The sequence below is a fragment of the Bubalus bubalis genome, chromosome 22 (genome assembly GCF_019923935.1).
Source record: "Bubalus bubalis isolate 160015118507 breed Murrah chromosome 22, NDDB_SH_1, whole genome shotgun sequence".
Lineage (NCBI taxonomy): Eukaryota > Metazoa > Chordata > Mammalia > Artiodactyla > Bovidae > Bubalus > Bubalus bubalis.
The window spans coordinates 15805851-15828107 of NC_059178.1; the positions used below are offsets into that span (position 1 = coordinate 15805851).

The 22257-nt window shown below is 48.5% G+C and overlaps 1 protein-coding gene across 2 annotated transcripts in view; it reads left to right on the forward strand.

Annotated features, from left to right (window-relative positions):
• The window catches only part of LOXHD1 (lipoxygenase homology PLAT domains 1), a 195615-nt gene that overhangs the window by 98441 nt on the left and 74917 nt on the right, over positions 1 to 22257 (forward strand). For both annotated transcript variants that reach the window (XM_025273259.3, XM_044934547.2), the window contains exons 18-23: positions 1663 to 1823; positions 4202 to 4676; positions 5136 to 5290; positions 8364 to 8497; positions 17845 to 18011; positions 18955 to 19059. In XM_025273259.3, the coding sequence (XP_025129044.3) occupies positions 1663 to 1823; positions 4202 to 4676; positions 5136 to 5290; positions 8364 to 8497; positions 17845 to 18011; positions 18955 to 19059 (1197 nt within the window). The remainder of the gene's footprint in view (positions 1 to 1662; positions 1824 to 4201; positions 4677 to 5135; positions 5291 to 8363; positions 8498 to 17844; positions 18012 to 18954; positions 19060 to 22257) is intronic.

Below are 22257 nucleotides of genomic sequence, written 5' to 3' on the forward strand. Positions count from 1 at the left end.
GTCCTCTTTTTTGGTTCATTGTCCACTGCAATGGAGAATTTGAATGTGTGCAAATGTCTCTAGTCTACTCTCACCATTGAGCCATAATTTGGCTTGTTAGAGAATTCTGATCTAGAACTCATTTTCTATTAGAGTTTATAAGGGATTTTCCTAGCACCTTCTGGCTCCCAGGGTTACAGCTGGGAAGTCTGATGCCATTCTGCTACCCAAACCTTTGGGGTTTTTTCTCTCTAAAACCTGCAGGATCCTATGTTTGTCCCTGGCATTCTGAAATTTCATGATGTCTTCAGTGTCTTTTGTGATTTTGGTGTCATCCAATCTTCTGGGAACTCAAGAGGTCCTTGAATTTAGAAGTGTTCCTTTAGCTCTGGGACCTTTTTTTGTATTTATTTCTTCGACAATTTCCAACTCTCTGTCTGGTGTTTTCTTTAGAACTGAAATTTGTTAAGCTTCCTCTGATTTTCTTATCTTTCTATCATTTTGTTCTTGGGAATTTTCCTTTTTGTTCTTCAGTGCTGTCCTTGACTTTACCTTTTCTTTGGAATATTTTGTTTCAGCTACCACATGTTCATTTCCAACAGCTGGATCTTGTTCTCTGCATGCTAATTTTTATCTCTCCTAATTTTGTTTAATCCTGGTTACTACTGAAACCAGAGAGAGGAAACAGAGACTGGGGTTCTCCCCATTAAGAATGCTGGACTTTTACTGGGTCTCCTTCCTGCCCATCAACTTGCCCAACCTCACCCCCAGCTAAAGCCATATTTCTAGTTCAACTTCTTCTGGCTCTCAGCCAGTCCCCTCATTTCAGCCGCCAATTTCTCACATTGCTGGGGTAATGGGAGATCCCTTATCTTGTTAAAAATAAGTCTTAACTTGAAAAAATTATGATTTCACCCTACAGCACTGCTGAGAGGACAAGTCTTGTAATATAGCCACTTAGAAAAAAAAATATGGTCCCATAGTTCTTGGAGACATTTTGCTCTCCTATAAGAAGCGCCCTCTAATGGTGAATACTTATAACACATTTCCACCCTCTAACAGCTCGACAGTATTTCTTCAGTTCAGTTCAGTCGCTCAGTCGTGTCCGACTCTTTGCGACCCCATGAATTGCAGCACGCCAAGGCCTCCCTGTCCATCACCAACTCCCGGAGTTCACTCAGACTCACGTCCATCGAGTCTTCAACATAGAGACAAATTCTTTCTGTGGTATCATCTGAAAGCTGCCTATATTTAAATGAAGATTATCATTTCAACCATCCTCCTTTACTGAAAATAAGGGAAAAAGACAAACACATAGCCTTTTGCTTCTTTCTGCCCCACAGTGTCTACCCAGGGGTAGGCACACAGCAGAGAGTGCCAGCTGGTGTACTGACCTCATTCCTGGTTCCAGAGGACACATGCAGCACAGAGGACAGCTGAGCCTTGGAGTCTGATTGCTTAGGTTTGCCATTTCCACAACCGCCTTAAGTCCTCGAAGCCTCAGTTTGTCAATCTGCAAAATGGCAATAATACTGCTTATGATACTGATGGGAGGATTGGATGAGATGATGCCTAAGAAGCAGCAGACACATGGCCTGGGTTTGGGAAATGTTTGCTTTGTAACTATTGTTACTGTTGTTGCTATTACTAAATGTCCTGCTTCTTCTCCGTGTGCCCACCCAGTGATCCACTACGAGGTTGAGGTTTGGACCGGGGATGTAGGTGGAGCAAGCACCACTGCCCGAGTATTCATGCAGATTTATGGTGAGGAAGGCAAGACAGAAGTGCTCTTACTCTCCAGCCGCTCGAAGGTGTTTGAACGGGCGTCCAAGGACACATTTCAGGTGTGTGGGGGTAAAGCCATGGTGGCGGAGGGGTGCCAAGTGAGGGCTCAGCATACGTCTGAAAACAGAGGGATTGGGTCTCAGCCCTGGCTTCTTGTTAGAACCATCTGAGGAGCTTTAAGAAACTAGTGCCACCTAGTCTACACCTGGATCAATTCAATGAAAACCTCTATGGTTGGATATGTTTTCTGTGTGTGTTTGTGTGTGCTCAAGTTGTGTCCGACTCTTTGTGGCCCCATGGACTGTAGCCCACCAGGCTCTTCTATCCAGGAAACTTTCCAGGCAAGAAAACTGGGGTATGTTTCTAAAATCTCTACCAGTGATACTAACATGCTGCCAATTCTGAGAACGGCTGGAGGGTTGATTCTAATTTAGCAAAATATGATGCTAGGGCCTTGGTCACAGCATTCATTTCCAGCCTTGGCCTCTGATTCGACAGCTCACTCAGTCTAAGAGTAGGGCCATGGCTCCCAACCAGGTTACTGGGAAGCTTGGAGTCTCATGACTCTGTTCTGAGTGCCCCAGGCCACCTCATGTCCCTTTGAGTAGCGGAGAAAAAAAGATGAGAACGTAAGCATGTTGTTGGCAGGAGAGAAGGACCCAGGGTGGTGCCTTTTAAAGGGCATGTGAATGTCTCATATGGGACACAAGTGCATGTGTGCATATGTGTACATCTGCAGATCTGTTCTGCAGTAATATCTTCATGCTGGCTGCTCTGCGTGTGTGCCATAAGTAGCCTGGCCCTCAGCAAAGAGTCCTAACCCAGTGCCCAGCAGAGAGGGTCCTGGCTGAGCTGGGCCAGAGTCACGGGTGTCTGGAATGTCAGTGGTGGAGGATCCCTCCTGGAATCCCACCCTCTCCTGACACTGCTGAGAGAGCAGGGGCCTGATCAGCTTCTTTATCAGCTCAAACCTAGGTTTACCATAACTACCTGGCCTGCTTCACAGCCCCTGGAAGGATTAAAATGGTCAATGTCAGGGAAAGTACTTAGGAAACTGTGACCAGTCACGGAGGTGTTAGGAGCAGAGCGTCTTCTGGATGTGAATGGACTGCGTGGCTGGGTGTGGTGGTGGCTGCATTCATAGCTGGGCAGGTTGATGGGGGAGCAGAGACGGCAAGTGAGCCCGACTGTGAGGGTGCTGTGACCTGGAAAATACTGGAGAGGAGGAGATGGGGGGAGAGAGATGGTAAGTGAGCCAGACTGCCAGGGTGCTGTGACCTGGAAAATACTGGAGAGGAGGAGATGGGGGGAGAGAGATGGTAAGTGAGCCAGACTGCCAGGGTGCTGTGACCAGGAACCACTGGAATGTGCTGAAGAAGGAACTACCGTATCCAGAGCCCATCCCTACGGGTCCTGGGCTCCATTTTGGCCACTCATTTTCTCACAGAGGTGCTTCTGGCTACATTGTGGCTTCATGAACAGTGAGTCAGGAGACCTGGACTCTCCTGCAGGTCTGAGGTCCAGATGGGGGGGACACCAAACAGCTCGTGGGACAGCCCTGGGCCTCAGTCTGCTCAGCACGGGAGCCGTCGCCCGAGCCGGGGCCAGACCTCCCCTGGATGTCAGGCTCAGACCAGAGTGGCAGATGGCAGGTCAAGTACCCAGTCCTCTGAAGCAGAGCTAAATCCCTGCCCTTTGAGCCGGCCATGTGCTAGGCCCATTGCAGGAGAGAGCTGAGCGCACAGACAGTAGCGCCCGCGGGCAGAGAGGGCATCCAGGCATCCAGGCTAGGCTAAGACCTTGCCAACCTCCGGGACCCCTGAGCGCTCAGAGAGGGGAAAGGCTGGTGTCAGGGTGGGGGGCTGGGGCCTCTTGGGGGTGTGGGGGAGACTTCTGTCTTTGACAAACACCACGTTTTTTTTTTTTGCTTCTTGGAAAAGTTCTATATGATTAATGCTGGGGGAAAAAATGCTCGGAAAGAGAGCACAGGAAGGCACAACACTAAAGAAAAAAAAAAAAGATAATAATAAAGCTCAGGAACTGGAATGAATAGGTTTGGTTAGAGGCCGAGGAGGGGATAAAGGCATTCTGCACGAGGGAACAAAGATACAGAAATAAGAAAAATAGGAGTGAGTGTGACGTGCCGAGTGTGTGTGTGTGTGTGTGTGTGTGTGTGTGTGTATGTGTGTGTAAAGTGGAGAATGAGAAAGAGAGAAGGAAGGAGACCATCTTGACCCACTGTGTCGGGGGTTCCAAAGACATCGGTTTGGGCAGAGGGGTGGTGCGGCAGGGAAACCAGGCTTGGGTGGGGGGCGGGAGAGGAGGCGAGGGGGTAGCTTTGACTCAGAAGCCCCAGCCTCCGGCTACGGCGGCTCCGCGGGGCCCCAGGGAAGATGCCGAGGGCCTTCCCAAGCCACAGCCCCCGCGCTTTGTGCAGCTGGAGGCGGCGGACGTGGGCCAGGTCTTCAAGATCCGGCTGGGCCACACGGGTGAGGGCTTCAACTCCAGCTGGTACGTGGACACCGTGTGGCTGCGGCACCTGGCGGTGCGGGAGGAGGACCTCACACCCGAGGAGGAGGCGCGCAGGAAGAAGGAGAAGGACAGGCTGCGGCAGCTGCTCAGGAAGGAACGTCTGAAAGCCAAGCTGCAGAGGAAGAAGAAAAAGAAGAAAAAGAAGGAGGAGGGCAGCGACGAGGAGGATGAGGAGGAGGAGTCCTCGTCGGAGGAGGAGTCCTCGTCTGAGGAAGAGGAGGAGGAGACCGAGGAGGAAGAAGAGGAGGAGGAGCTGGAGCCCGGGATGCAGGAGGTGATCCAGGAGTACAAGTTCGATGCCCACCGCTGGCTGGCCCGGGGCAAAGAGGACAACGAGCTGGTGGTGGAGCTGGTGCCCGCGGGCCAAGAGGGTCCTGAACGTAAGCCTGAGGAGGGGTCACATAGCCCCCCAGGGTAGGGGGGGTACAGAGAGGGAAGGATGCCCAGCTCTTCTTGCAGGTGGGGCCCCCCGTGGCTCTCCTGACCTGGGCTGTGGTGAAATGCCACCGTGGACCATTCTTTGCTGGGGCTGGTGTTGCCCTTGCCCTGAGACTCTTGGGAGGAGCCCTGGTATGGCTCACTGGTGACTCATTGTGGGGACATCAGTAGGAGGGTTGCTGCGGACCAGCGCCTTGCCAGAACTCTCAGCCTCTTGGGCTTCATGGTGAAGGGAAGTCTTGGGTAGGGAGGAGGAGCCAGTTCGTTTCTACCGTCAGTGTAGACGTGGGTGTACCATGAGGTCTTTCCGGCTCCCACCATCTGGCTGGATGCAACGGGCTGAGCCTCAGGTCCACCCCAAGGCCCGGGCATTCTCAACACTGCCTTTCTGTGTCCCCCAGCCAACACCTACGAGATACAGGTGATCACGGGGAATGTGCCCAAGGCTGGCACTGATGCCAACGTCTTCCTGACCATCTACGGGGAGGAATACGGGGACACAGGCGAGCGGCCCCTGAAGAAGTCAGACAAGTCCAACAAGTTTGAGCAGGGACAGGTAGGGTGTGGGCTCCCCGAGGGGGCAGGTGGGTCCCAGATGGAGAGAGCCCTCTGGTGATTCCAAGGCAGGCCCAGCCTGCATGGCAACTGCTGTGTCCAGCGCTGTGCCCCGTTCAGTCCAGCCAGGTAGAATGGAAGCACCTCGTCTGTAAGCACCAGGGCTTTGTGATGGGGACATAAAGAAAGGCCCAGGTGGGGTCCAGGAAACGCCCAGGAACTAACTGGAGGCGGCATGGGTACCAGACCCTCAGGTGCTGAGTGGGGGGACAGGTTCAGGGAGGAAGTGCTGACCAGAAGATGGGGCTTCGGAGGAAACTTGGAGGGAAGGAGGCATGTGAGTGGGCCATGGTGGAGGAGTATGGTGTTGATCTCAAGATGACAGTGAGAGGTGTTCCTTGAAGATGGGACCACACGAGGAGGTGTGGGGTGGAAGTGCAGAAGGCCAGTTGGAGGACATTGGATGGCGGGTCTTCTCACTCTGCTGTGGTTACTGCCAAGCCATGGTGGGCGCTGCCTCTGGGAAGCTTTATGGGACCAACTGAAGGGGTGGGGGTGTGAGAGCCTTGAGTGACGGCTGAGAAATTTGATCTACATCCTGAGGCAGTGACGCCACGACAACAGCATTTGAGCATTTAGAGAAATTCAGGCCCCTCTCCTTCCAGGTATAGTAGGAAAAGCACGGAAAAATGCAGCTGTCTTTCTTGTCCCTTGAGATTTTACAGGGTCCTCTGGCTAGAAGACTGTCTCTCATGTCACCTTTCCCATTTCTGCCGGCATCCCAAAGCTAGGTTCCCTCATCAACAAAGAGGAGAACCAGAAATGTATACATCCAATAAAAATACTTCTGGGCTCATTGCTTGATCTATTTCGGATGTCCCCTGCTTTTTTCTTCAACACCACCTTCCCATGACTTGAGGATCAGGATTTATTTCTGTGTTTCTTTTAAAACTTGCAGCCACTATGATGACTAGAATTGGAAGAAAATTGCTGCAGAGGATGTAATTGGTACAACTGGTGAAATTTGAACATAGACTATATGTTAAATAATATTGTGTTGACTTTGTTTCCTGAATTTGGTAATTGTACAGTCATTACATGGGCCTCCACGGTGGCTCAGCAGTAAAGAATCCACCTACAATGCAGGAGCTGCAGGAGACGCAGATTCAGTCCCTGGATTGGGAAGATACCCTGGCAGAGAGCATAGCAACCCACTCCAGTATTCTTGCCTGGAGAATCCCATGGACAGAGGAGACTGGTGGGCTACAGTCCATAGGATTGCAGAGTTGGACACGACTTGTTACTGAGCACGCAAGTGCTGAGATTATATGAGAATGTTATTCTTAGAAAATTCATGCTTAAGAAGTCAAAAGTAGAGGATCATGATATCTGCCAAATACTTTCAAATAATTCAGGCAAAAAATAAAGGGCAAGAGAGAGTGAGAGAGAAAGCAAGATCTAAGGGTATACAAAATTTCATTGCACTGTTTCTGCAAATTTTCTGTAAATTTGGAATGCTTTTCAATAAGTAGTTTAAAAGTTATAGTCAAGAAGATCTCATTCACTTATCGGGGTCACCCTCTGGTCCTGGTGTCATCTGTTTTCTCCTGTGCATAAATGTGCAACTGGTATCATATAAGGCTTCCCTAGTGGTCTCTCTCCCACTTGAATGGTGAGCAATCTAGGTCTTACAGTTTACATTCTGTCAATCACTTCTGATCTGCACTTTGACTCATCAGTTCAGTTCAGTCGCTCAGTTGTGTCCGATTCTTCGCGACCCCATGAATCACAGCACGCCAGGCCTCCCTGTCCATTACCAACTCCCGGAGTTCACCCAGACTCATGTCCATTGAGTCAGTGATGCCATCCAGCCATCTCATCCTCTGTCGTCCCCTTCTCCTCCTGCCCCCAATCCCTCCCAGCATCAGAGTCTTTTCTAATGAGTCAACTCTTCGCATGAGGTGGCCAAAGTACTGGAGTTTCAGCTTCAGCATCATTCCTTCCAAAGAAATCCCAGGGCTGATCTCCTTCAGAATGGACTGGTTGGATCTCCTTGCAGTCCAAGGGATTCTCAAGAGTCTTCTCCAACACCACAGTACTTAATCTGGAGAAGGCAATGGCACCCCACTCCAGTACTCTTGCCTGGAAAATCCCATGGATGAAGGAGCCTGGTAGGCTGCAGTCCATGGGGTCACTGAGGGTAGAACATGACTGAGCGACTTCACTTTCATTTTTCACTTTCATGCATTGGAGAAGGAAATGGCAACCCACTCCAGTGTTCTTGCCTGGAGAATCCCAGGGACGGGGGAGCCTGGTGGGCTGCCGTCTATGGGGTTGCACAGAGTCGGACACGACTGAAGTGACTTAGCAGCAGCAGCAGCAGGTACTTAATCAGAATTTGTGGTTGAAGGAGTTTATGCATATATGTACACACACGGCATGTAGTATCTGCACATATGCAAGCAACAGGATCTACACACACACACACACACACACACACACACACACACACCACAACACAAATGTGGGCATTCAGTCAGCCCATATTCCCTAGCCCTCTCTCACGGTCACTTCTATCACCCTCTTACCTCCCTCCACCTTCCAGGACACAGTGAAAGTGAGAAGACCCCCCTGGCAGGGGCAGGTGAAAAGACAGTAGTGCAGCAGGTGAAGGGAATGAAGAGGTGGAGGCTTCCAGCTATAAAATAAAGAAGTCTCAGGGGTGTAATGTACACATAGGGAACATAGTCAATAATGTTGTAATGACTCTGTATGGTGATGGATGATAATTGGTCTTTAAGTGGTCGTCAATTCATAATGTATAAAAATATTGGACCACTATGTTGTACACCTGAAACTAGTTTAATGTTGTATATTAATGATAATTCAATAAACAATAGTCGGCAGTGCAGACCAAACCCCAGATGGCTGGCTACATTTTCCATGCCCCCTCCTTCTTGATGCTTTGGATCTAACAACTGGCCTCGGGCTGCCCCAGGTCCTGGGAGGGTGAAGCTGACGGTGAGGTGGGGAGGGCTGCCCCCCTCCATGAGTGCTACTCTGATCTTTCCCAGACAGATACCTTCACCATCTATGCCATTGATCTGGGGCCCCTGACCAAGATTCGGATTCGCCATGACAACTCAGGCAACAGACCAGGCTGGTTCCTAGACAGAATAGACATCACTGACATGAACAATGAGATCACGTGAGTGGGACTGGAGGGGAGGGAGGGGAGGTCATGCCTGCCCCCAAGATAGTCATGGAAAGAAGGGTGAGGGTGGGGTGGCTGTGATGAGTGAGGAGAGGGGGTGGCTAGGATGTGGGTTTGGCACATGGAGCTGGCTAGGTGGGCATTGCCTCCCTCCCTTCTCTCTCCTTGGGCTGCCCCTCCAGTTCTTTATGTCCATCACTTCAGAAAGTCAGGCTTTCTATTCCTGCCATGGCCCAATCTCCATGCCCAGACTTACTATTCACAAGTCTCTCCATGTATAAAGTGACTTCCAGGACATGACTTTAACGGTCTAGACTAGGAATAAGGAAACTTATTCTGTAAAGGCCAGATAGCAAATATTTTAGGCCATTTGGTCTCTGTTTCAATTGTTCAGCTTTGCCTTTGCTGCAGAAGAGTAGCCATAGATGATACCTAAGTGAATGGATTTTATTTAAGCTGGCTGGCTTTTTTTTTTTTTTTTTTAAGTTAGAGTAGTCAGGAACTGGACTTCCCTGGTGGCTCAGCAGTAAAGAATTTGCCTGCCAATGCAGGAGATGTGAGTTCGATCCCTTGGTTGGGAAGATCCCCTAGAGGGGGAAATGGCAACCCTCTCCAGTATTCTTGCCTGGGAAATCCCATGGACAGAGGAGACTGGTGGTCTACAGTCCATAGAGTTGCAAAGAGTTGGACATGACTTAACAACTCAACAGCAACAACAGCAAAGTAAATGGATGTGTCTGTGTTCCATGAAAACTTCATTCATGGGCACTGCAACTTGAATTCCATGTAATTTTCACATGTCACAAAAACTATTTTTCTTTATATTGTTTTCAACCATTTAAAGATGTAAAACCTTTGCTTGGGTACATAAGTGGGTGGTGGGCCAGGTTTGGCTCACAGGCCATAGCTTGCTGGCCCCTGCTCCAGATTCACAGCTACCCCCTGGAGCTAGGGTGGGAAGGGGGTCTTGCTCTCCTGACAGGTGAAGGAACCACACCCCAGGGAGGTGAGGCTGTAGCCCCAGCGTCAGTTTGTGCCAGAGCCAGGACCAGAACTCCAGACCATCAGAGATGAATCTGGTGTGTTTCCACCAGTAGGCCACATTGCCTTTTGGAGGAGGGGAGTCAAGGGGCAATAGACATGAAAGGAGACATGGAGCTGTTGGGGGCGGGGGCACAGAGGTGGGCAGAGAGGGAAGTGGGCAAGATCTGGAGAGGTTTGTGGAGCTGCTGAGGACCTGCCAGTGCCCAGAATGTCGAGGGCACTTAGGAAATAAATGTTTGGATTAAATAACATCTTGGCCTGCAGCCTGGTGTCTCTTGAACATTCCCCTCTCTGTGCAAGGTAGGGGTTGATGGAGGTCACCCCATCTTCCACCTCAACCCTGCCTCCCCAGCCCAAGAGATTATTCCAGAAGGGGACACTGAGGGACAGCTCACACACAGCCCAGTGCCATGGGTTTCTATGAGGCCACATGAGGACCCCGTGATGGCAGAGAAGGGCTGTGGGACAAGCCCATGCTGGGAACCAGGGTCCTCCCCTGGGGTAGGTGCTCTGCCAGAAACTCACCAGGTCACCCTGGACAAGTTACTACACCATCTTTATAAAAACTTTTTATTTTATATTGCGGTATAGTTGATTAACAATGATGTATTCATTACAGATGTACAGCAAAGTGATTCAGTTATACCCATACAACTATGCATTCTTTTTCAAATTCTTTTCCCATTCGGGTTAGTAGACTGAGTTTCCTGTGCTATATGGTAGCTCCTTATTGGTTATCTATTTTAAATATAATAGTGTGTACATGTCAATCCCAAACTCCATCTTCATGAGCTTTCATTTGCTCTTCTGATAAATGGGTTTAAAGATAATAGCCCAACTTATATCTCAAGATGGTCTCAAAATCTAAAGAAAGCATTTAATCTTGACAAAGATAAAGTGCGCCTTACAGGGACAAACTGTGAACATCCCCTGCAGCCTGGTTAGGGTCGGGGAACTCTGTTCAGTTGATTTGGCATCTCTGGGCCAGCCCAACATACTTGAAAAGTATTGCAGCTCTATAATCTGTTTTAATTTCTGTCCATGCTTGTCTTCTTTCATTATGAAGAATATTAGCTGTTCTTACCTTTTCAAATGAAGACATTGGGTGACTTTTTAAAAAACCCTGTTGGAATTTTGATCATTTTGCTGTTAAATGTATATGCAGAGAATTGCACATTTAGACCATGAAGTGCTCCCCCAGGCACGCATTTCTGTCTCTCCAGGTGCTCCTTGAGTATCTCAGTCAGGCCATTTTCTACACATTTTCTACACTGGCTTCACACAGGCTACACATTCCTGTTACATTTGCTCACGTGTCTGATATCTTTATCACTCTTGCGACTGGACCCTTCTCATTACTCCTCTCTCCTTTTCCCCGCCCTTTCTTTTTCCTTCCTCCACTCTGCACTCCGCTCGTCTCCTCTTCCCCTGCCGTCCTTCCTTGTTGGTGTTGCATGGTTTCTTTACTTTGTTTCGTTGGTATTGAAGCAGCAGTAAGGGCTCTGTGCTCAGCTGGCTCCAGCCATGGGCAAGCAGAGAGTGACTCTGAGCAAAGCCTACCCTGGGAGAGAGATGTAAAACCATGGCCATCCGTTGGAAGCAGAATGAGAGCAGTGGTCCTCTCTCTCGGAGAGGCACTGTCTTCTCAACAGCGCCACAACCTTCCATGACCTTTGTTAGCTCAGGAATAAGACCTTTGCGGCCAGAAGGGTGAACGCACACTGAGCTGTCCCAGTCACTCATCTCGTTGCAGACTGGGTGCCTGTAACTCCTCTCTGCTGCCCCCCACCCCTCCGTCCATTGCCCCTTCTGTCAGAAAAGCTGTCAGATGCCCCTCCCCATCTTCAGCACCTCCTGGTCAAAACCTCCTGGCTGGAGCCGTCCAGACCCCCAGGCCACGTGCCTTCTCTGCTCACACTGCACAGAGGCTCCCGGGTCTGTCAGAGTAAGAGCGAGAGCACTTCCAGTGGCCTGTCCCACCTCTTTGGCTCACTCCTTGCTGTTCCTTGAAGCCAGCAGACGTGGTCCCACCTCAGGGCCTTGGCGTGTGCTGCCCCCTCCCGCTAGCACTCCTGCCCTGATGGCTCGCTCATCCTTTGTCTAGGTAGGTCTCTGCTTAGGTCCCACCGGCTCAGCGAGGCCCCACTCCCAGCCCTGGACCTTTTATTCCTCCTCCTCAGTTTACTTCCCCCACATCACTGACTTACAATACACTGTTCCATGTAGCCATTCTTCCTCTCCCAGACGTAGAATATGAGGTCCCCTGAATGAGGAAATAACTTCATCTGTTTTGTTCACTGCTGTGTCTGCCCCCTCATCACCCAGTCCCTAGAAGAGTGCCCAGCATGTAATAAGCATACCATAGATACTTATTAAGTCAACTAATAAATAAAATTATGCTTGATGTGTTGATTCATTCATTAATTCAACAAACACAAGCCATGCTAAGTGCTGCCAGCTGAATAACTGGCTCAGACACCACCTTTGAAGAGCAGAAACCTATGATGGGAGGTAGTTCAGGTTCAATTCCTTTCTCTTCCACTCTTTGCCTGTGTGGCCTGGGCAGTCACCTCTCAAGTCTCAGTTCTTCCATCCATACAATGGGCATAAAGAAACTCTTTCACAAAATCATTGCGAGGACTAAGTGAGGTACTGTGTGTCAGGGGGCCCAACACCCAGTAAAAGGCAGTATCCGTTCTTTCCCTGAGCAGGAAGGTACCAGTGAGTCAACATCTAAAAGTGGCCAGACAGCTAGGAAATGGGGCAGGAGAAGTGCAGGGTGGTTGAGGAGCTGACAGCCAGGGAGGCAGGGAGACCACAGGGACTGCAGGGCAAGCAGGTGCTGGTGGTCTCCACGCGGTAACCTAGAACATTGAGGGGACTGGGGAGGAGGGTGTGATGGCAGGTTATCAGGCTGCTCTTTTATCCAAGGTGGCATTGAGATGTGCCTTTGTGAACAGGCAGCTCTTGGATGTTTGAGTGCTGGAAACAGAGAGCATTAAAAGCGGTTGGAAAATGTGATTCAGGTGGTACAGAGGTGGAGAGCCAGGGGGCACATACGGGATGCAGTAGGTCACTGTGTTTTTCTTGGGCACGAGGATCATGGAGGATAGGAAACAGGAAAAGAACAATGGAGAGGGTGGCAAGACAGGATGAAGGTGCTCCAAAGCCACGCTGAGAACACATCCAGGCTCCTGGCTGGCTGCATTTCATGGGCACCCTGCTGAAGCTGAGCATGGGAGATGGGGGGAAGGAGCAGAGAGATGTCAACTGCTGTCAGGCCCCCTCGGGAGATGCTGTCTGAGCAGAAAGGCTCAAGAGACGGTGTGATGCCCAGAGCCCCTGCCGCCGCCGTGAGGTCACCCAGACAGAGCCACAGTGGCCCCAGGGGTCTGATGTCCAGAGCTGGACAGATTCAGTGGAGCCTCAGCAGGACCCCTTGGAGCCCTTCTGGCCTCTGAGACAGTTGCTCTGGAGGGCAGCTGAGTCTGAGCTTGAAACCCCAGGAGGAGGGGACTGGGGGAAGTGGGGGCTGAAGATTTATTGATCTGCAACTCAATTGTGAGAAAAAAAAAAAGAATAATTATTTTCCAAATAGAGAGTGCTTGAGGTCTTTTAGAGGAGTCTCAAGCTGTCAGGGTCCATGATCAAATGATGTGGAAAGTCTTTTTAATGGTGGTTTGCAGCTGTGAATGGCTCTGAGTACATTGTCCTGGGGTCTGAGGTGTCCCATGGGTTGACTGGGGCTCTACCCACAGACTCACATCCTCTCATATAAGGAGGCTGCTAGTCCCTCGGGCAGGGAGAAAACTGTGAAGTTGAGACAGCTTGTCTGGGGACTCTAGCCTGGGAGGCTCCACCACTGGCCTCTTTGGAAAAAAACATTCGAAAAGGGTCAGGTTGATGTTCACGTTGACAGTCCCATCACACTTGGAATGAGGAGAGCCGGTCCTCTCCTCTCACCGGCTCTGCTCAGACAGTTCCTGGAGCCTTGGGGTGACGTCAGGCACCACATTCTAAGGGGGCTGATGGAAAAGAGAAAATGCATCTTCAAGAAAAGAATAGTGGCTGATTAAGAAACCTAGGAGTCGTGGCAGGAATTCTGAATGGGGAATTAAGAACGTTTCACCTGAAGAGGGCATGATGCCTTTTGATTCCATTGATCCTGTGGTGCCCATGTATGCCAGGGACTGTGGACGGCAGGGGGCAAGGAGACTCTGAGCTCGTGGGGTGTTCAATTTGCCTGACTTCTGGCAGAGACACTTTAAATACATGCTCCTGGGCAACCTCTTCCTTTCTCATCACTTCAGCGACCATTTATTTGACAATCATGTCCATGTGGTATCCCAAGTTGTATCAGTCAGAATAGGCTAAGTTCTGCTAGATAACAAGTAGCCCTAAAATGTCAGTGGCCTCACACAATGGAAGCTTAGTTCTTGCTCATAACACAGGTCACAGGGGGAAGGGATCAGGGGCGTATATGTTGAGAATCACTGTGATCTCTCGGACATCCAGGCTGATGGAGGCTTTTCCTCAGTGTATGTTTCCATGCTCTTCCTTACAGTGGAAGGAGATGTGACAAATTGTGCACTGGCTCTTAAAGACCCCTTACAGCCCAGAGATTCCAAGTACATTAGCAAGGACTTAAAAATTCAAAGTCCTCCTCACCTCTAAAGCTATGAATCTCTGATGTTTTAGCTTCTGAATACATAACAGAAATGGGCGGACGTTTGGGAGTGTGTTGTCTTGACTCAGCCCGTCTTTGTTAAGTCCTTCTCTCTGCTGCTTCCTCGCCCCCTTCCTTGTTGACTAAATGAGGTTTGCCACATCTTCCTTCCTCCTTTAATACTTTAGCTATCTTTTTATATAGATCTGCAATTAAGTCAAATCACTCAACTTCAGAGAGGAAGAAGCAAATGCCACAGAAGTTAGGAATGTATTTAGTGTTCTGAGCTCTGTCCACACGCGATCAGATAGCCTTTTTCCACCTCTGTTTTGAGCCCTAAGACATAGATTCCTGTTCTTATTGATGGGGGTCTCATAAGACCCTGAATCGTGAAAGACAGATGTTATTCTTGAATTCCATTACAAGTGGCAAATGTGTTGGGTGAGCTTTCCAGCGAGGGTTGATCAAAAAGTTTGAATTATTTTTCCCCGTAAGTTTCACCTAACAGGAAGATATTCTCCAAAACCCCTCACTCCTCCAGGATTTGGGGCGGGGGGTGGTGTGAGATTCACAGAATGTTGAGACAGAAAAGACCTGACAATGATTTCATGCAGCCTTAATGTGATGGAACTTGGGGTGCAGAGACCATGCGGCATGTTAGGGGAAGACCAGAGGCACAAACCAGAGTCCCCGAGCCCCAGACCCACTCTTGTCACTGTGCTCTTCCTGTAACACCAGTGGGCATATCTGATGAGCTTCAGCCTTTACTCACAGAATGGGAAAAGCCATGCATTAAATACATTTTACAGTGTGCAATCCACGCATTCCAGTTTTACTTTCAAGTGAAACCCAACCTTTTAGGGGCCCTGAGCTTTGCTTCCATGCTCACTTTAAACCTCCTGCTGACCCCAGCTCTGCTTCTTCCTTCCATTGCCCTGGCTGGAGTGGGGGGTACCATGCCAGAACACCTGCATGCCTTTCTTCTCCTTCACTCCTGAAAAACAGCCACCTAGTGCCCTCCCCAGGCCTCCTGGAGCAGGATTTATTCCTCCTGTGGGAGGAAGGGGAGAACACTGGCCCAGAGGTCCAGTCCTCCGCTAGACCTCCTGTGGGTGCTTGTTGGCATCATTGGGGGTGGAGGCTAAATGCCCGGCACTCAGGCCCGTCCGGCCTCTGGCTCCGGTTCTCCCCCCAGGGAGCGGGATCCGGAGGCTCGGGGCCCGCGATGCTGCCGCAGTGGGCGTGCTGAGGACCTCCGACTTCCCCGAGCAGGTATCTCAAGGACAGCAGGAGTGACGCGCCCAGAAGACAGGCGCCGAGGCCTTGCGCATGCGCTCTTCGCTGGTGTGGGAGGGCTTGCGCCCGCCCCTTTCTGTCTTGCTGACTGTTCTGTCTCCTAGTATAAGTCTCTCCAGCTCCTTATGCCTCTGTCTCCTTCTGTCTCTGTCCTCCTCCAGCCTCCCACACTCTCATTACTCCTCCGCAGCCCCAACCCCACTCTTTTCTTTATTTCTGTCTCTCTCCCTTAATTGGCCATAATTCAGAACTAAAGCCTATTATTCATAAATTATTTGGTTGAAGAAAAAAATTAACTTTTCCATTCATACATTTAAAAGGCTGAAAAGTGGAGCAATATGCATTTTTCACTTAAACACTAATTTCAAAGCAATCTAGTTTGTCTCTCTCAAGGCTGAGCTCCTCCCACCGTTTAAATCCATGTCCCTTGATGCACAGCTACGGGGGTCTTCCCTGATAGCTCAGTTGGTAAAGAATCTGCCTGCAATGCAAGAGACCCTCGTTCGATTCCTGGGTGAGGAAGATCCGCTGGAGAAGGGATAGGCTACCCATTCCAGTATTCTTGGGCTTCCCTGGTGGCTCAGCTGGTAAAGAATCTGCCTGCAATGGGGGAGATCTGGGTTCGATCCCTGGGTTGGGAAGATCCCCTGGAGAAGAGAATGGCTACCCACTCCAGTATTCTGGCCTGGAGAATTCCATAGACTGTTTAGTCCATGGGGTCGCAAAGAGCTGGACATGACTGAGTGACTTTCACTTTCACTTTTGATGCAGAGTTGCACCTCCATGCCCCTGGCCCTGCTCCTCTCACATGCTGATGGGAGGCAATAAGGACTGTAGGAGGGTGTGGGGCTCAGAAAGGGATGAGACCCCCGGTCTACACTGTTCCCAGCCTCTCCAGACTTTGACCTGTCTCTGAATGCATCTTAGGCACCTGGACTGTGGTAGGGATGGTGTGCAGCAGCCCCAACTTAGAGATAGTCTGTCCCCAAACCCTCTGAGTTGTTCTGGGAGCCCAAGGGCCCAATGGTGAACTGTCCAGCCAACAGCCTCCAGAAATCCCAGGCTTGGGCTGAAGACAAAGAAAGGAAGTATCACCATCACCATCACCATCACCATCATCATCACTATCAAAGTATTAGCGAATTTTTAACCAAGAATGTACTGAGAGCCAGGAAATTTAAGCACTTAAAAATGTTTTACTCCTGTAATTCTCACCACTGCCTTTGAAATAGGCAACATTTTCCTCATTCTATAGAGGGTTGCCAGATAAAATGTAGAATGGCCACTTAAACTTGAAAGTCAGATAAGCAAAGAATAATATTTTAGTATAAGTGTGTCCCAAAGATTATTCCTTGCTCATCTAAAATTCCAATTTAACTGGGAGTCCTGTGATTCTGCAGGCTAAATCTGGCAACTCTCACAGAAAGAGTTGTAAAGAAACTTGTTCAGTCTCAAAGGACTGTAGGTGGCAGAGCCAGGATTCAAACCCAGTCTGGCTCTAGAGGAGAGTCCTTAGTCCCCACTCTCTGCTGCTTCTCCCAGCCCTTGTCCTGCCTTCCCTTCCATCCCGGCTCCTCCCTTGCACTGGGTTCAGCTTCTCTGCTGAGGAGTCTAACTTGGACCTCCCTTCCCTGGATGGTGTCCGCTGTCTGCTGTGCCAGCTCCTTAAAGGTCATATTCTTTGTATCTTTCAGAAGCTTAAGTGGGTCATTCCGTTATAATCCTTTAGGTATGAAGCACCTCCTATGTACAATATTCTCTGCCAAAGTAGCTCTGGCTAATAGATTGATTCTAGAAAAGGCCAGAACAATCCCCAGAAACCCCTCCTTCTCTAGATTCCTCCTATGTGACCCTGATTCCAGGCACAGCCTTTTTCCATGGGGTGTATGGAAACCACATCCCATATTTGTTGTCTACTCCAGGCAAGCGTAGACTTCCAGGCAAACTGGATTCCCTTGTAGCTCAGATGGTAAAGAATCTGCCTGCAAAGCAGGAGAGCTGAGTTTGATCCCTGGGTCGGGAAGATCCCCTGGAGTAGGAAACAGCAACCCACTCCGGTATTCTTGCCTGGGAAATCCCATAGACAGAGGAGCTGGGCAGGCTACAGTCCATGGGGTCACAAAAGTCAGACACGACTTAGTGGCTAAACCACCACCAGGCAAGGAACTAGTGGGGTGATTCTTAGGTAGGATGGGAAGGCAGTGCTGGGGGGTGGGGACAGACAGGGGAGCATTTGGGCCCCATGAGGGCCTCTTATGTCTCAGCCATGACTGCTCTTTCATGAGACCTTCTCAAAGAGACATTCCCAAACTTTCCCCATTCCCCTCCCGCACAGGTACTACTTCCCGTGCCAACGCTGGCTGGCTGTGGAGGAGGACGATGGCCAGCTGTCCAGGGAGCTGTTGCCAGTGGACGAGTCCTGTGTGCTGCCACCAAGCACGGAGGAGGGCGGGGGAGGTGGTGACAACGCCCCCCTCGACAACCTGGCCCTGGAGCAGAAAGGTTTCCTAGAGCTGATTTCTTCCCTCCAGCACCCCTCTCCTCTGTCTTTCCCCAACTAGGTCTCCATCTTCCTCTCCACTCTGGACTCCGAGCACTTCCTTTTCTGGGAATCTATTTGTGCTGCCCTCTCAGTCTTCCGTGGCAAGAATGGGAAGGTGACAGGGGCATGTTCTCACATGTCTAGCATATAGCTGGCTGTAAAGTACATGGCTTAGCATGGAGTTATTGTCAGGAATGGAATGAAATAGAACAGAATAGTTACAGTTGGTTTTGACTTAGACTTCCCTGGTGGCTCAGACGGTAAAGCGTCTGTCTACAATGCAGGGGACCTGGGTTCGATCCCTGGGTCAGGAAGATCCCCTGGAGAAGGAAATGGCAATCCACTCCAGTACTATTTCCTGGAAAATCCCATGGACAGAGGAGCCTGGTAGGCTATAGTCCATGGGGTCGCAAAGAGATGGACACGACTGAGCGACTTTCCTTTCCTTTGACTTAGTCTTGCAACCTCCCCTCCCGGCTCGTTATAGACTCCCAATACGAATATTTTTGTCAAGGGGAAGAATGAACTTTCAAGAGTGCTGGGATGCTTGTGCTCCCTTCCTTGAAATTCGCATCCTTAAAACTTCCCAATCTGGAGGAGTCAGACCAGGGTTCCTGGCTGATGAGCCTTTGAACCCCACAGTCACCCCAAGTCTTCCTCAAGCATCCTACAACTTTACTGATTGAGGGTTTCCTGTGTGAGCTGGCAGTAGGGGTGGGGAGTCTCATCTCTGCCTTCTGGAAGTTTCCAGACTAAAGGCAACTACAGAACAACACATACTGCAAGGAAAGTGACTCAGAAACAGTCAACCGAAGCAGAGAAATGTGCTCAATAAGTTATCTCCCTCCTCCCTTCATGGGAGGTGCAGTCTACCACTCACTTCTCCACACTCTTCTCCTGCAGATAAATCTACCACATTTTCAGTGACCATAAAGACTGGGGACAAGAAGAATGCTGGTACCGATGCCAATGTCTTCATCACACTCTTTGGCACTCAAGATGACACTGGTAAGAGAGCAATGCAAGGCCCCATTCACCCATGCCCCTCTTGAGGGAGACTGGAAGAGACAGTGGAACTTTCCAGAGATATCCCGGTCATGTCTCTCACTTTCTTTTTTAAGAAATCATTTTTAAAATTTTCTTTACTGTTTTATTGTATTGTGGGAAGAACACTTAACATGCAATCTGTTTTCCTACCAAATTTTAAACATATAAACATTATTGTTGACTGTTGGTTCAAGGTGTACAACAGATCTTTAGAGGTGGTTCATCTTACTAAACTGAAACTTTATGCCTGATGATTAATAACTCCCTATTTCCTCTTATGCTTTGCTCCTGGTAACCACCAATCCAGTCTTTGATTTTATGAATTTGACCTTGATATCTTATTTCAGTGGAGTCATGCTGTATTAGTCTTTATGTGCCTGGCTTATCTCACTTAGCATAATATCCTCAAGAACCATCCACATTGTTGCATATCAAAGAATCTCCATTTACAAGGCTGAGTAATATTCCATTGTATGTATATACCATATCTTCTTTATCCATTCATCTGTCAATGGACGTTTAGGATTTTTATCCCATGTCTTAGCTATTCTGAGTAATGCTGCAGCAAACATAGGAGTACTAATATCTTTTTAAGGACCTGATTTCATTCTTTTGGATATATACCCAGAAGCGAGATGGCAGGTTCTTATGGTAGTTATATTTTCAACTTTTTGAAGAACTTTCATACTATTTTCCAGAGTAACTGCATCGTTTTGGACTTCCACCCACTGTGTGGAAGGAGTCCAATTTCTCTACATCCTCACCAACACTTGTTGTCTTTGTTTTTTTTGATAGTAACCTCCTGACAGGTATGAGATGGTATCTCATTGTAGTTTTGATTTGCATTTCTCTCATAATTAGTGACAATGAATACTTTTTTCATATATTATTGGCCATTTTTATGTCTTCTCTGGAGAAAGGTCTATTTAAGTCTTTAGCCCATTTTTAATTGAGTTGTTAGATTTTCTTTATTATTGAGTCGTATATTTCTTTATATATGTTGGTGATTAACCCCTTATAGGTAAATGATTTGCAAATATGTTTCCCATTCTACAGAATTCGGTTTCTTTTGCTGTGCTTCTAGTTTAATGTAATCCCACTTGTTAATTTTGGTTTTTGTTGCCTGTGTTTTGGGTGTCATATTCATGAACTCATTACCAAGACCAGTGTCATCAAGTGTTTTCCTTATGGTTTTTTTTCTAGGCGTTTTACAGTTTCAGGTCTTACATTTAAATTTGTAATTCATTTTGAGCTTATTTTTGTGTATGATGTGAGAGAAGGGTCCAAATGAATTATTTCACCTGTAGACAGCCATATGCCCGGCACCATTTATTGGAGAGGTTTTCCTGTCCCTATTTTGTACACTTGCGTGCCTCTGACTCTTGAAAGATTACATGCGACTGACCCCAACAGAGAAAGGCAATTCCTTGTTCTTTTAAATGTTCTTTTAAAATTCTTTTTGAATCCTTCTAAGTCCTCTCTTGGCCCTCGTTGCTGCCTCTACCCCCTACAAGTGTTTGGAAGCTGTGAGAATCATCTTCCCTTCAGCATCCTCTCCCCAGGTAATGGTGCCCAAGTCTTTGTCCAGCCTTCCTGAAAGGTGGTTTCGTTTTGTTTTGTTTAACCATTTCCTGCGCCCTTCTTTGAGGCGTCACTGTGGTGGCCTTTCAAAACTATAGTGAAGGAACTCCTCAGTCCACACAGTGAGAGGTCTCTGCTCTGTGTCTTTTGCCAGCTTCTTCCCTCTATTCTAAATGTAGAGGTAGCTGTAACTCTATCTCAATAACAACCTGGGAAATGGTGGCTCTTCCCAACCTTCAGTAAGATTCAGCCAGTGGGTTCCATGGTACTCTTGATATGAGATGCTCAGGGAATCTTGGAGTCATTCTGGAGCCTCTGTCAAGGCCATCACAGAAGGTGGCATATGCGCCGGAGTCAGCAGTCCACTTGGGCCACCTGTCCAGCCATTCTGAGTTCAGAGAAGAACCAGTTCCTCAAATACGTAGTCATCACATATTTTCTCATTACTCCTAAAGCTCTATTCTAAGCATTGCTGAAGAATGAAGGGGTGAAACCTGACTTTGTAATCACTGACTTTGAGATGCTCATATTCTAATTCAGTCGTGTGTACTCGAGCTTGACTAATTGGTTTAAATTTCTCCTATACCGCTTAGTAGCTGGGTGACCTCGGGAAAGGGGCTTAAGCTCTCTTTGCTTTAGTTTCGCCCATTTGTAGCGTGTTCTGATAGCGCAGTTGGTAAACAATCTGCCTGTCAGTGCAGGACGCATAAGAGACAAGGGCTTGATCCCTGGGTTGGGAAAATTCCCTGGAGTGGGAAACGGCAACCCAACACAGAATTCTGGCCTGGAAAATTTCATGGACAAAGGAGCCTGGGGGGGTACAGTCCATGGGGTCACAAAGAGTTAATATGACTGAGCACACACACGCACTTTTGTAAAATGGAGATTAAACTAGTAGATATCTCATAGAGTTGTGGATTTAATGAAATTGAATGTGTAAAATATTTGAGACAAAATGACAATAAAGCATTTATTATTAATATTATTATCATTTAATAGGTTAAATAATGCAAATATAATGAGTGAATCAGGTTGAAACTTGCAAATGTATGTCATTGCAATAGTTCCTGAACCATAGTCAATGAAATTGAGGGGGCCTAACAGAGTGCTTTTATTTGCCAAGGGATTTCTATGTGTTTGGCACATTCTTCAACGCTCAACAGTCATCATATTAAATAGTCACAACTCCTCTATGGGGAAGGCACCAAAGCCACCCCTTTTGACATTTGAGGAAACCAGATCTCAGAAAATTAAGTAATTTGCCCAAGGCCACCCAGACAATAACCAAGGTCTGTTTGACTCTGTGCACTTAAATCATCTGCAGTAAGTCTATGATTATCAAAAGACTTCCTACATGAGGCAGGACTTACAGGGATAAGGAGACTTGAAGAATGAGGCAGGACAGATGGTGATGACCCTGGGACCACCTTAAATTTCCAATCGACACCGCAGTCAGAGCCCTAGGACAGAGCCTGTATGTGAGGTGGCTGGTGAGGGACACTGGAATCCAGTCCTCCTTCTGTCACCCAGAGAAGAGTCTCCAGAGAATTGCCACGTGCCCCATCCTGCAGGGGAGCC